The 14,589-nt window shown below is 38.8% G+C and overlaps 2 protein-coding genes across 2 annotated transcripts in view; one reads left to right on the plus strand and one right to left on the minus strand.

Annotated features, from left to right (window-relative positions):
- LOC110161542 (LIM/homeobox protein LMX-1.2-like) lies at nucleotides 1-12,687 on the minus strand. Its single transcript, XM_055153366.1, has 8 exons — nucleotides 12,633-12,687; nucleotides 11,738-11,924; nucleotides 2,501-2,721; nucleotides 2,237-2,415; nucleotides 1,987-2,064; nucleotides 1,845-1,911; nucleotides 801-947; nucleotides 1-155 (listed from the first exon to the last, which is right to left on the minus strand). Exons 1-8 carry the CDS (start codon nucleotides 12,685-12,687, stop codon nucleotides 1-3), a joined length of 1,089 nt encoding a protein of 362 aa, XP_055009341.1.
- A 108-nt stretch (nucleotides 12,688-12,795) lies between these two features.
- The window catches only part of ptpa (protein phosphatase 2 phosphatase activator), a 12,267-nt gene continuing 10,473 nt past the window's right edge, over nucleotides 12,796-14,589 (plus strand). The window contains exon 1 of the mRNA XM_055154131.1: nucleotides 12,796-12,951. Within this exon, the coding sequence (XP_055010106.1) occupies nucleotides 12,796-12,951 (156 nt within the window). The remainder of the gene's footprint in view (nucleotides 12,952-14,589) is intronic.

Consider the following 14,589-nt stretch of genomic DNA (forward strand, 5'->3'; position numbering starts at 1 on the left):
TCAGGAGGCAAAGTAGGAGCTGTGCATTGAGTAGAGGTGGTCAATAGGGTTTCCACTCTGAATCTGCATGGCCGTATCTGGGGTGGTCATCAAACAGTCGCTTAAACTGGTCAGAGACGTGTCACTGTCAATATCATGGAACATGGAGTCGCAGCCTGAAGAGACAGAAACAAAATCATTCCTTACGACCTCTTGTATATAGCTGAGATATATGTTTATTATTATATTTCTATATATATTTTTTATTTTTACTTATACATATACTTTTACATAATTACCCCTTACTTGACACCAGTCTCATGCTATTTTTTGCTACTTATTGTTTTTATAATTTATTATTACCATTTCTCTTTTGCAATTCTTTTAATATATTGTTAATGAGTGAGCTACTGTGTCAAAGTAATTTCCCTTAGCGGACCAATAAAGTTTGTTCAAGTCTAAACAAAAATACACATTTATATTTAGTTCTCAAATAAGACCATTTCAATTTGTTTTTGTAGGGAAAATACTGGGGAAATAGAGAAAACAGAATTGGGGTTAGGTTATACTTCATTGTATTTTCTTATTGAATTAATGTAATGTAAAATGTAATATTGTTGGATGGCTGTATGTGGCCTCCTAACGGTTCTTTATGTAATTTTGTCTCTATCTTTACGAGACTTGGTGGGTCTAAATTAATGAAACATGAGTTACCTTTTTTTTTTTTTGAAGAGATAATTAAAATGTAGCTGAGCTGATTTGTTCCTTTCCAATGAGACACACTAATTAAAGAGTAGTTGTGTTGTATTGCTGTTGCTGACCGTATGGGTGCATGTGGTCCCCGGGCATCTGAGGAGGGGTCAGCCCCTGCTGGTACTCTGAGCTGTAGTTACTGTGATCCAGGCTCAACACATGCGCACCTCTGGAGTACGATGTGAGCAGACTCTCCATGCAGCCTGTCATCACCTCTGCAAAAACAGTTTATTTAATCACAACCGAGAGTAGCCATAGATCATTACTGTTCATTGGCTTGTATTCTGTAGTCTCTATTAAATGGTTTAAAAAGACAGAAAATGGTTCCTGTTAGCTCATTTAGTGTGATTGCTGAGTGCCTTTCTGTCTTAGGCATCTTGTCCAACAGCACATATAAACAGAGCAGGTTTACTGGTTTGGGTTACCAGCAGCCTCCCTATAATAAAACCCTACTGCTATGCCAATATTGACATGCTGGGACTCCCTGAACAGATAGAGGCAGCGCTTGCCAAAGCACTGAGCCACTTATCTAAACTATCGGCTCATATCCACAGTGAGAGCACAGTGGCAATAAGAGACTCTCCAAAAGAAGGAAATGATGCTGTGGTGAATACTTTAAAGTCTTATAGGCTATTGAAAAAACAGAGAAGTGCTCCAAATTTAGTTAAAAAGCATATATTTGCTTCAAATTATATCCATAGACTTGTGCTGAGAATACGTATTCTGAATCAAAATTTTGAGTAACTGTATTCTGGTATAGTTAGTCTTTCATTTCATTTCTTTCGCTTTTTCTTTCAATACAGTTATTTTCATAAAATCAAAGGTATACTTGGCAGTACTTGATCACTCAATTTAGAAAAAACAGTTGTCGTGGCAAGTGCATGTGATTTTTCCTTTGGTGAAACAAATATACAGCTATTTTTAATCATATGTTGCATATTTACACTATAATTTAAATGCATCCCTGCATGAAAGTATAGAGTACAGTCCTCTGACTGGACCATGTATCAGAATACATTACAAAATACATTTTAATTCAGGTGTTCAGTGTTCTGCAACTAAATAAAATTTCAATATATTCTTCAAATGTTTAAGACTAGCTGCATACTGACCTGCACCAATCCTCTGAGTGTTGTGCTGCTCCTGCTGTTGCTGCTGTCTGCGTGCCAACTTCTTCATCTGAAATAAACACACAGTCACTCCACTTTTTCTAGGTGGGTTACAATAAGGACATGTGTATATAAATGTGCTGACCTTGGCCCTCTGGTTTTGAAACCAGACTTGAACCACTCGAACACTGAGCCCAGTCTCTGCAGCCAGAGTCTCTCTCACCTGTTCACAAAGACAGATTTAAAACTCAAATCAAACTCAAATCTTTTCAGCTATAAAGATGCTTAATTGTTTTCTTCAGATTATTGTTTTATTGTCTGAACCACAATCACCATCATGAGTTTACATGTATTGCACTGCCTTTAGCTGATTTTTCATATTATAATGAGTTAACCTTTCGACAGGGTTTGGAGGAGACCTCAAAGGAGGCTTTGAATGCCCTCCTCTGCTGGGTGGTAAGGATCGTGCGTGGCCTTTTTGGTCGCCGTGGATCCTTGTCATCAGTGCATTTCCCCAATGTTCCAGAGCCTTTAGCATCTGAATTGACATCCACCCCTTCATCCTCACTCTTATCTGAAATGTAAATTAAAAAGCATGTTGACATTTGTGTCCTCAAGTATATATCCTGTAGACTATATTCTGTAGAGCTGAATCTTGCCTGAGTCTGAGCTGACGGGGGTAACAGTGCAAAGCCTCTCATAGTCACTTTTACAGAGCAACTGTGCCTCCTTCAGCACAAACTGGTCCCCTTTACACAGCTGTCGCTCACAGACGCCACAGCAGAAGCAGCTCAGGTGGTACACTCTGTCGAGAGCGCGCATCACCAGCTCCGAGGGAGAGATCTGCTCCAAACATCCACTGCATTTACTCCACACCAGCCTGAAGAGAAAATACAAATGATTATTATACTGTATTTTCAACGTAGTGTTTTATGACAAGTGACAAATTTCTCTCCAAATAAATATAAGGTATGTATTGTATATGTATATGTATCCAGACTTTGGGCATATCCAACATTGCTGCTGCGGGACCACACAAGATTTTGGCAGCTTGTTTGTTGGCAGTTTGTAGAACATTTTTATTGTGAAGAAGTCCTGGTGCTCACAGGTGTGGCTGTTGTTTACTTGTTTTAGAATAAAGGGTTTATTTGAAGAGCTCTGTCCACACAGTTGTTTTGTTAACAGCAATGAAGTGACTATGAGGCTAAGTTTTAATATATTGTTTTCAAACTGAAAAGAAACTGCTCAGCCAAAAGACAGTTCATGATTAAACCAGATATGCCTCAATACTAAATTATTTGAGTTGGGCTTTCAAGACAGTAGACCAGTAAACAACAAGTACAAAAAACTGCAGGAACAAAAGACATTCTGAGTTCTGTGAAAACCTTCTGTTGGTAAAATGGGTTCTAAATAAAATGTCTTGGATCCACCCTTGTTTGCAAAAGTTTCTGGACAATTAGACGTGTATAAATATAAACTATAGTTTACAACTTCAGAAAATGATGGAAAATTAGACTACATGGTCCAAATTTCTTTCTTTTATTTAAATGAGAGAATCCTTCCAGACTTCCAAGAATAGATGTGAAGAGTGGGAAGAGACATTCAGCTAATTGTAAATTTATCTTAACATTGCGGTCGGTATGTGCCCTAAACCCATTCCGTTCTTCATCAAGACATCAAAGTGCATTTTAAACAACTGACATTCATATAAAAGCATCCGACTATATTTTACATCCACCACTGTAAGTGACCATTAAGTGTTTTTTAATGTATTTATTGTTTTATAAAAACCCAAAGTTGCTGTACCAGTTCTCCCTTCAACCCAGACTCTTTCCCCTCACACTTCGGAAGTGTGTGAATATTTGCTCTTGTCCTGTACCCAGCGGACCACCATCGCTCGGGCCACCTCTCTGGAGGGGCCTCCTTGACCCCCTGGCCCGCTGCCCTGTCCCCCTGAGTGCTGCAGCAGATTAACAGTGGTGTTGAGGCGGAGGATTAAAAGGATGAAGCGGTGAAAACAGACTGTGTGTGTTCCTTCACTCTGCGCTTGTTTGCTCGGCCTCCTCTGGGATCTGCCTGACCTAAAGGAGGAGGATGAGGGGTGGGGGGTTAAGGCTTTGGGTGGCAGCTTGTTGGAGTTTTAATTAGCAGGAATAATCAACAGATTATTGTGAAGGAGGCACAAGAAAATAAAAGCAGAACTGAGGGAGAGGGGCTGGGCTGTTTGCTCAGCCAAAGCTCAAGAAGTCAGTAAGGGACTTGGGACAAGGTTTAAGGCTGTGGGCGGTGCAGATCAATCAGAGCAGGTCCTTTATAGACCTGCAAGACTTCATCAGCAGGAATGAAAAAGACAAAAACATCTGTCTGCATGTGGAGTATTTAGTCTTTGAGGTGTGAACATTTGCTAAATTGCTGAAAAATCAAAATGTATAACATAGTATAGTATAATATAATATAAAAGAAGAAAATTGTATGTGGTAGCAGGCCCCTGCAGTATAAGTAACACTGGTAAAATTGTGGTGAACTGGCAGCTTTTGGCAGACACTGTACTATCAAATCTTGGCTGTGGAATTGTCTTGGAAACAACCCAGAACAAAGTCTAAAGTCATGTCTCCCACAGAGAGAGTGAAAGTCGTGCCAGGAGGCCATCAGGAGATCATTCTCAGGTCAACTGTGAGTCAACCAGCTTCAGTAGGCATGTTTACAACACGAGGGGAGGAATTCATCTTGCACACTTTGGTATCTTTTGAAATCTAAGTTGGTTTTAAGAAGAAATACAAAACAAAATCACAAAATAAATAATATAGATAAGGGGTTTCCAGTCTGAGTAAGAGTTTCCAATCTGAGTAGCTCTCCACCCCCTTTCAAGTAGCCCCTAAATGGATTTAGGGAAAATAAATATGATGCTGAATAATTCAAATTAAATTCTTCACATGTACTTTAGATGTCTAACCTTGTACTAATAAATGAATAATAGTAATAGTGAATAATGAATAATAATAATTATGTCTCATAGGCATCTAATGGTATCCAGCACCAGGTCAGTCCTGTATTAAGGGACAGGGTAGACAGCATACAGAGCATCTGACCTAATCCAAACAATGGTTACGAAGAAAGTTCGAATTTACAAAGTTTATGTGCCCCCCACAATTCACTGTCATGCTCAAATGTCTGAATATTTATGCTATGTTTTTTGGACAACTGACAAACAGAAAGCTGCCAGATCCAGGACATATAGGAGAAAGTGTGGTTCCTATGGCAACAGGGACAGAAAACAACAATAGAGACTTGTGTAAAAAGGAGGAGTTGTAACTTTTGTTATGTCTAGACGATCAACCACAGAAATCCCCATGGAACAGAGCACTGCCAACAGATGCTGAGCTGGTAGCAACTTCTGATCTTTTGATTTCTATATGACATAATAATAATAATATGGTAATTATTTACCAATGACTTTCCAACTAATGCCTGTTTGTTCAGTCACAGCAGTAGTGCATCAATTCAAAAACAGTTTTATGAGTGATGATAAAAGGAAGACTGTGCCAAGTGAAGTTGAATTCAGGTTTTACTCTGTGTTTTTTACTAACAGAAACTGTGTTGTCTTTAGCATCAAACTACCACAGTCTGTTCTGTAATGTACTAGAAAATAATGTAAGTCAAGTGACACACATCTTTAGAAGCGACAATAACATAACCTGAACCATACTCTTTTCAGTGCCCAAGCCTCAGACTATGCTGTGTTAATTCATTACCTATGACCAAAAATATAATGATAAATTAGGACAAAGTGAAAAACGATAAGGAAAATTCTATTATTTAAATGAATGCAAGTCTATTTCACATTTTATATGCATGGAACTCCCTACTGCATTCAATAGCACAGTCTCAGAGTCAGAGCCCAGCAGGTAAAAAAAACAGTCTTGCAACTTCCCCTTCAAAACCATGTTTTACCAGTACCTTTAACTAATACAAATCAAATTATGTAATACATCAGTTTAGACACAATTATCAAAAAAAATATATTTATTAATTACATATGGTACATATGGTATATTAAAGCAGAAAATAGTATTATTTTCAACTGAAATTATACAGCCCATATATTGCGCCTTTCGCTCACCTCTGTGATGGGGGATGGAGCCCTGAGTCCATCACAAAACAAAACCAAGACAAACTCACTCACACTCAGGCCACACATCCACTGTATAATAAGCCTGAGTTTGAGCTTATCATGTGATCAATATGACTGATGAAGAATCATGTTGTTCAACTGTTTTGATCTGCATAACAGCTGCCTCAGAGGTGTCGAAAGCTAAACTGAAACAGTCAAAACTCTAAGGTTGGCCACACCTGATTGTTTTTATATGATTTTTATTTCATCACTTACCCAAACTTGGAATCAGCTGAGGATATCTGTTTAAGAATTCTGTGTGTATTATGAATCCATCCTATCCATCCTTTTGTGTATTTCACACCTGCACGGTTTAATAATGGTTATCTTTTAACCGCACTAAACAAAAGACCTGACTCAACATGTCTGTGCAAGCAATGTTTTATAAGACACTTTTCTGTGTCAAGTAGCACAGTTGTATAGCTACAATAACACAAAAGTAACAAACTCAACACTCAATTATTCAGAACAAAACAATTACAATAGAATAATGTTGAGGTTTTGGGATTAACCCTTAAAGCCTCATATATGGGAAAAGCTCAGATACAACAGATCTGAAGAAGAGGGGCGAGGAAGGCACACTTTATTTCCCCTGAGACCATTGTATTTTACACACACACACACGCACACACACACACACACACACACACACACACACACACACACACACACACACACACACACACACACACACACACACACACACACGCAAACACACAATGATGGGGGACTGTTGGACAGTCCCCCCTCCTCTCTCCACAGTAGTTTCCCAATAGTGGAAGATTACTGAAAACACCTATAGTAATTTAATTTAGCACATTTTAATTTATACTTTAAACATAAAGTCCACATATAATGTATAACATATTTTTACTTATCTAAATAATAGTGGGGAAAATGTTTATTCATAAATTAGTTTAAAAAGCAGTGACTGCAAGTGTCCTTCTTTGTAGCTGTTGAGTTAACAAAGTAAGCATACAGAAGCAAGTTACTGAGATAAATACTGCACTGAACACTGCATAATTATTCTGGGGTTTTTTAACTGGCAGTAGCTCAGTTGGTAGAGCATTCGCCCACTGATCTGAAGGTTGGCAGTTCGAATCCAGCTCTCGACATAAACATCACAGGTTGAGCGGTCAGATCCATTGACCCACAGGTTGGCTGGTGTGATTCCAGCTCCCACAGATGAATGCTGCCGTTGTGTCCTTGGGCAAGACACTTAACCCACCTTGCCCACAGTGTTTGTGTACACTGGTGTATGAATGTGTGTGTGTGAATGGGTGAGTGGTTCCTTGTTGTAAAGCGCTTTGAGTGCCTTGAAGGTGGAAAAGCGCTATAGAAAAATGTGACCATTTACCATTAACAAGTCATTTGTCACACAGGTAACTTCAACAGCTAAGTGTAAAATGTATATAAGTGTATATATAAAGATGTAAACATAGGACAACTGTCACCAATCCCCAAGCCCCACCCCGCCAGCTCAGCTCTCTGGACACACGTGTATAAAACCTCTGTCACTGCTCTCATTAGTTCAAGATCACATGCTCATTGGTACAAACTTAACAACAATAATAATGTTTGGCATATAAATAAATTTTGCACAAAAATACTTAATAAATTGTCTTAAATTATTGTGCTTTTAAGGGAGAACTGGACAGTCACTTCGGTGCAAAATTGAGAGAAAAAAGGATACTTAAATCTAAAACTCGCACTCCCTCATGGGCCAAATTAAGCGCCTTGGAAGGCCAAATTTGGCCCGCGGGCTCCACTTTGGGCATCCCTGAAGAGCATAATAAATCTGGTCAATTCAATGAAAAGGAACAGTACTTAGTGGTCTGGTTATTGGCACTCAAGCTTTATTCTCCCAACTGTCAAAAACATGCAGCTTTAAAAATAGGCATATTTGTTTGCTAAGCATATTTAAATAGTCTTAAATGATCTCCTGAAACTACTTTGAATCACAGTGGTACCAAATGGCATAGCGAATTAACTGTTTGTAATAGTGACATGTGACTTCAGCAAACCTCAAACAACATTGGCTGTACTGTTTACCTGCTCACCATACCATACAGCTAATATTGAAGTCTTTTAACAACTTTAGGACAGGTTTTGTTGTTTTGTTATTACTGCACAATGCACAGAATGTTAATGCATAATGTACAGCTCTAGTGCCAATAAATAAACAAAAAATAATAATAACCAGTATAATGATAAAGTGTTATACAGATACTACACCAAGGTTATAATGCAGTACTTGGGCCCATAAGTAGTAGTGGCAGAAGTTAATGGAGGGAGTAATATTAGCTTTCGCCTCAGTATACCAAAGTAATAACAGCTCTTCTACTTGACCAATAACAAAAGGCAGTTTGACAGTTACAATCCCGTGCAGAAGTGTGGGTCTTTCAGAGCACTCCTCTGAGAGCTCAACGCTAATATTGTGGACAGCTTGGAGCAGGCAGGTTTTGGATGAGCCCTGGGGGTCTAGTGTTGCCTCAGCCCGCTAAACGCCAGCCCAAGTCCCTGGAGAGTCCCACAGCAGTGACAGAACGATTAAGCAGAGAATAGAAAAAGAGAGGGAGGGGAGAGACTCTGGGCCAATTACAGACTGGCAAACATGTATCTGAGCGAAGAGCAGGGAGAGGACAGAGGAATCATCATCAGATTACACTGTGAATGCAAATATGGACATTTTTGCCAGTGTAAACTACATTTGGCTGTGTGGTGCTCTGGTGTGCCTGTGTCTGCCAAGGACAATCTGCCACCAAAAGAAACACACATTTATTGCTGAGAAACTTTTAACTCGGTTAAATATATGATTGAAGATACAAAGCACTGGCATAATATTATAGGGAAAAATGTAACCACAATAGCAGCAACAAAAAAGAAAATGGAAAAAAAGTGTAGAATTTGTAATTTTTTTTAATTATACAAAATAACAGAACTTAATTATTTTTTACTTAATTCTCTAAATATCCAGTTGCGAAAGTCTCAAAACAATACAAAATGACACACAACTACAACTCACCATCTGTATTTTTATGGCTTATTTAACAAGCATATAACATTCCCAATTCAAGACTATTGACTGTTAACATGCATATAAAATATGTGAGCAATAGTTTACCTGGAAATCCAAAAACTATACAAGCTATTTTTATAGGTTTTTGTAGTATTTTGTAGATTTAAGGTGTTTTAAAGCCCAATAAAACAATTTATTAAGTAGATAAACTTAGAGAATTATATTGTTTAACTAGCCCTACATTCAACACTCAACAGTTAGTTATTATGGCTAGACTGTGAAACAGTACATCATTAGCTAAGTCTGAAGAATTTCATCAAAACATGTTTAAAAAGCAAGGAGTGTCCACACCACAATGTCTGTCAGTTCTATTGTTTTGAATACCATTTAGGCTCTTGGACTGCAAAATGATGAATTTTGCAAACTCTACTGCTACACCATTGTACCCTGTATATGTGCTGTAAATTGTGGAGTTATGGGTGAGGGCACAAAGTTTGTGTGCTGCCTCATGCTGGGACCTCACCACCCCTCCCCCCTATTAGCCCACTGGTTTGGCGCTGCTGCTGGGGCGCACCCTTTGATCCTTCAGCTCATTGTGAAATCATTCATAAACGTCTTCATGAGCAGGACACTTTCAGAGACGAACTTCAGAAACATTCAGACCAAGGACAAGAAACAAACAGTTAACAAATGTAAAGCCATATATAAAGCCATGGGAATACAGGAACTTATGTATATGATAGGCCTTTCAAGGTGATGTAGGACCAGACATAGCCAAAGACCCGAGACATGTAGGGTCATAGTACAGAAATCAGATGTTCTGTGTTCATCATAACTGTGAAAAGAAAACGTGTTTGAGTTCAATCTGAAGTTTTTAGGCCAGTTTTTAATCTTAATAATTTTATTCTTGAGAATTGTTCACTGAGTACTGTTCCTGAAATATTTTTTACAACCATGAATTCAAACATTTCTCATTTATCAAAGGCAAAAACAGCATACATTAAACAGTAGTTATGTTAATAGTACAGCCACAGTCAGTGTTCCACCATGGCTCTCACATATTTTTGAAACATATATGCCTCTCTATTTCCAAAGACACAATATTTAATCATCTATTTGCTTACTGTTTGAAGTCCGAAGGGGGTCAGGGAACCATTTTCATCAATCACAGAGTTAAGATAACTGGTCAGGCCGTGGGGTAAGGACAACCTGTGGCTGTCAGGGCAGGCACCTCAGAGGCACTGTAACCCTATCTGCAAACTGTTCACAGAGCTTGTTTTTATAGCCTTGAGCCAAAGTGTTGATCAGCTGCCATTCCCAAACACCAGTAGCTTTTAATGGACTCCTGCTGGCTCTTGTACGGTTTCTGTGGTCTCTCTGATGGGGCAGGCTGCACTCCCAGGAAGGCGAGGTATATTTAATGTTTGGACGCCCTGTCGTGTGCAGGAGCAGACTGGCTCATAGGACCCGTGATGGATATGCTACAGACCAGCTCCTCTAAGTCTCATAAAAATAAAGCTAACCCAACATCCTTACTCACAAAGCACTAAATGACAAACACATACTGTGCTGTAAAAAAGCATATCAGAGAAAATTATGTTATATGATGAGGTTTGTGCAAGTCAAAATCAGGAGAGAAGTAAAAATGTTTCAAATGGTGGACTAAAGAAGAAGACGCTTTGCCTACCTTCATTGCAGGCAAATTATCCTTCCTGATTTGAAGAATTTAGTATATTTTCATCATTCAAATGACATAAGATTTTGATTAAATGTTTTAATTACTGATTTACTGGCCCTCTGTTATGATAGCTTGAAACCCATGAATAGGCTTACAGTATCATATTTTCTGAAGATAAGCATACAGAACACAGGGCATGCAAAACAAAGCATACAGCATTCACAACCCAATGAACAGGATGGATTTAAACACTTCACCAATTAAAAATAACCATTACAGATCACTGATAAAGTATATATGATAAAGTAATTTCTTTAAACAATGCTCTCAAAACATTCAGGTTTTGTGATGACAAGACAATGATCAACATGTCTTTTCTACTGGCTACTTGACTTTTCAATAAAATGTGTAAATCTTTGACACATGGTTTATTTGGTCTGGATTTATCCATCAGTTTTTGGCACTCAGTGTGAGGTAGTTTAAATGAATATGTTCTCAGTCTATCTATGCCAACACAACAAACTTGTGCTTCAATGGAAATGGCGTACACCTAAGTCAGTCAGTCGCATGGCAGACACACACACACTCAGTGCACATGGCCAGGAAGAAAACTGGAGAACTCAATCTCCCAAGCCTTTGGATGACAATATAACTACACCATTCTGCCACTGTCTTCAAAGCAACCCTAAAGATGTTTTTAGAAATGAATAAAGTGCTACATGGACAAATGGTGTAAAAAAAAATAAAAATTCAAAATAATCAAAATAGTTAAAAGTTAATGTTATGTGAATTTTAGTGAACGCTTGCTCCTTTGCCATCTCCATATTATAGAGATTACAATATATAGGCCAAAAGCAATTTCAAACACAAACAAGTTGTGGTTTACCAGGTGGTCCTACCAGTAAAACTTGACCATATAATTAATTAATACATTGAATGTTCATAGAGAAAATTTGGAGAATATTGTTGACACACTTTTCTAAAATAACAATACATGTGTTCTATAGGCTACAAGAGCAGTCACTTACTGTTGGTAGTCAGTCTTGCAGTAGAGTTTGGTGTCCCGGAAGTAGCAGGTGGCGGTGAGCGGCTGCTGGCACGCGGCGCACTGTAGGCACTGCTCGTGCCAGAACGCGCCGTTGACGCGCATCAGGAAGCGGTCCGAGATGAGCCGCGAGCATCCCTCACACACGGCCTGTTGTGGAGAGCCCCCGTCTGAAACACATACCAGCGTCAGATGGGTCTAGCAAGCTTTCGCTTTGTGTTTTCATTTAGGCCTCATCAATGCGATCTTAAAAAGTAGTCCAAACAAGTTTTATAGACTCAATAAAGCGAAGGTTAATTTGTGTGGCTTAATAAATAAATGTGTTAGGCTAAATCAAATTTAAATTCTACTTTGTTAGTAATGTCTTACTTGCATTCTCTCAATTAACCCAAGCCAATAAAACATTTTAAGACATTCAAAAAATTAAATCAACAAAGAATGAATAAAACTCTATTGGTTTAAGAAGATGCAAATTATTGTATTTTGAAATGTAGTGCCTTATGTCCAAACAAGCCTATGCCACCAAAAGAGGTGTGATCGTTCTACCCCAAAATGAAGGCTATTAGGCTATTTATAGATGTAATATGATATAGATTTTTTAATGAACAATAGAAATAAAAATAGGGGATACTAGTTTATTACTGTTTCTATTCCTATCTTCAAAATGAATTATAAGATGCATTTCTCCATGAGGACAGTGATTATTTCACGTGCATAAAAGTGTCAATTAAACGCACAAATATTAAACCATTTCTTTCTGATCAAATTCACTTTAAAGTTTCACTAATTTTCGGCTAGACCTATCTGCAGGAATACTAGCCTTAAGATTAGTTTACTTTTAAAACAAAATCCCTCACTCCACATACCCGTCATCATACTCGGAGAGCAGGTCTCGGTGCGCGCGCAGTCCTCCACTTTAATGTAGTTGAGCATCTTTAATTGCAGAGCGCTGACCTCTACGCACCTCTCCCACGTGCACTGTGGTCATATGCATACACCTAAAAGTGCTGGCCTTTATGTCAAATTATCCAGAGAGGCACAATGTGGAGTAAGCGCACCTCAAACTTGGGACGCGCAGTCTGTTTGTCTATCCACGTCCTGTCCCGGGCTCCGCGGCTACATCCAGAGGTGAGGTGTCTGCACGCACTGAACTTCAAGTGCCATCGCGCTGCCCGCTTCTGTGCCTCGTGCAGGAGGGTAGGACCTCGCCCCTGTGCTGCTCCTGCACAGTTATTGGCCTGTGCGCGTTAGTCCCACCTCCTCCCTGGGACAATCCTTCTTGTACAATTTAAAAGCGAAATCATGACAAAGTAAAGGTAGCTTAAAAGGTAGCCGAAAATAGCTGTTCTTTAAATTAACGTTATGTGTGGAATGAATTTAACACGGTATGGACTTAAACAGTGATAAACTCAAAGACATAGCCGAATAATTAGACTATAGCCTAAAAAAAAAAATTGAGAAACTTACAGACGGAACCGAAATTGGGCATTCGCTTTTCACCATCGTTTTCAATTGGGTGCGCGGCGCCATGCCTTCTATACCCGTCTGTTTGAGTAGGCCCATCCGTACACTTGCCATAGGCTATAAAGGCTACTATTGGCCTACTGTTATTATTAGCCTACTAGACTTAAGATAATAATTTAGGTTACACTTTTTTAACAGCAAATGGCTTAATTGGAATTGCAGAATGACTCTCTAATGGACGCCAAAATTATTTATCAGACCTATAGTCTACGCGCAGCATTTTTTCCATAGGACAGACCTCACGCGTATATGCTAAATGTGCAGTAGGCCAAGAATAATTGTCCTCTTATCGCAGTGTGAGATCACATTATTGTAAACGAGCAGAATGAGTGGGGACGATATCCTGAGTGTGATATTGATCATCTGTACAGGCCTGATCTAAGGATATATAAATCTGCTGTCTTTTCTTTTGTTTGAGCTCCGTTTAAAATAGACCCTTGACCTGATTCTTCCGATAGGCTACAGGCCATGTTATTAACGGGAAATTAAATACTGAAATATACGCAACAGCCCACGGCCTTTTCGTAATGTGGCACAAAGGACTATTCATGTAACTACTGTAATTCACATGGAGCATGTTCGGCAGATTGAAGTAATAATAGGCTAACTTTACCTTGGCTTGACTTAGACCAAAGCAAATTGACCTGTGTTTTAATTGACCTATAGACCTGTGCTGTTGAGACTGATATTGCTATTACAAGTTTAATTAGAGTCTAGTTTAGGTTCAAATACTGAGTGGAATAGAGAGTTCTTAGATTTTTCAGAGATTTTGCTTTGAGCGACAGTTGGGGTTGGCGATGAATCGGCCCGTAAAGTTACTAGTCGTGCCCCCTGGTGGTTAAAACAAGAGTTTCATATTCCTCGACTGATGTTTTGCACATAAATAGTATTCAAGGTTTATATGGATTAGATAATGTATACGAATATACATTTGAACACAGTTTTCAGAAGTGACAATATGTAGGCTAATACCACAAATACTTAGCTCATTTCCACCTCTGATCATTTCCCCATCATGGGATTTCCTTTTACATGTTAGGAATAGAGATATAATGGGATACCAGCCAATTCAAAAAGCTTTAGTTTACCGAAGGAACACATGTGACAATGAGCACTGAGAGAGTGAGATGTACTGAAGGGCTAGAGCAGAGTGTAGGGGCCACTCTGAGGACTTTATATGCCTGTACTGGCATCAGCATTCTTCTGAGGTGTCTAAGATGTGGTGCTAGAGCAGCAGAACCACAATAGGTTATTTTTTACTAAAACGAGAGATTCAAGTTTATTTCATTTTGAATTGCTTGAGCATCAGCA

This window comes from Boleophthalmus pectinirostris, unplaced genomic scaffold, assembly GCF_026225935.1.
Source record: "Boleophthalmus pectinirostris isolate CB_2022bp ecotype Guang Dong unplaced genomic scaffold, ASM2622593v1 HiC_scaffold_18, whole genome shotgun sequence".
Lineage (NCBI taxonomy): Eukaryota > Metazoa > Chordata > Actinopteri > Gobiiformes > Gobiidae > Boleophthalmus > Boleophthalmus pectinirostris.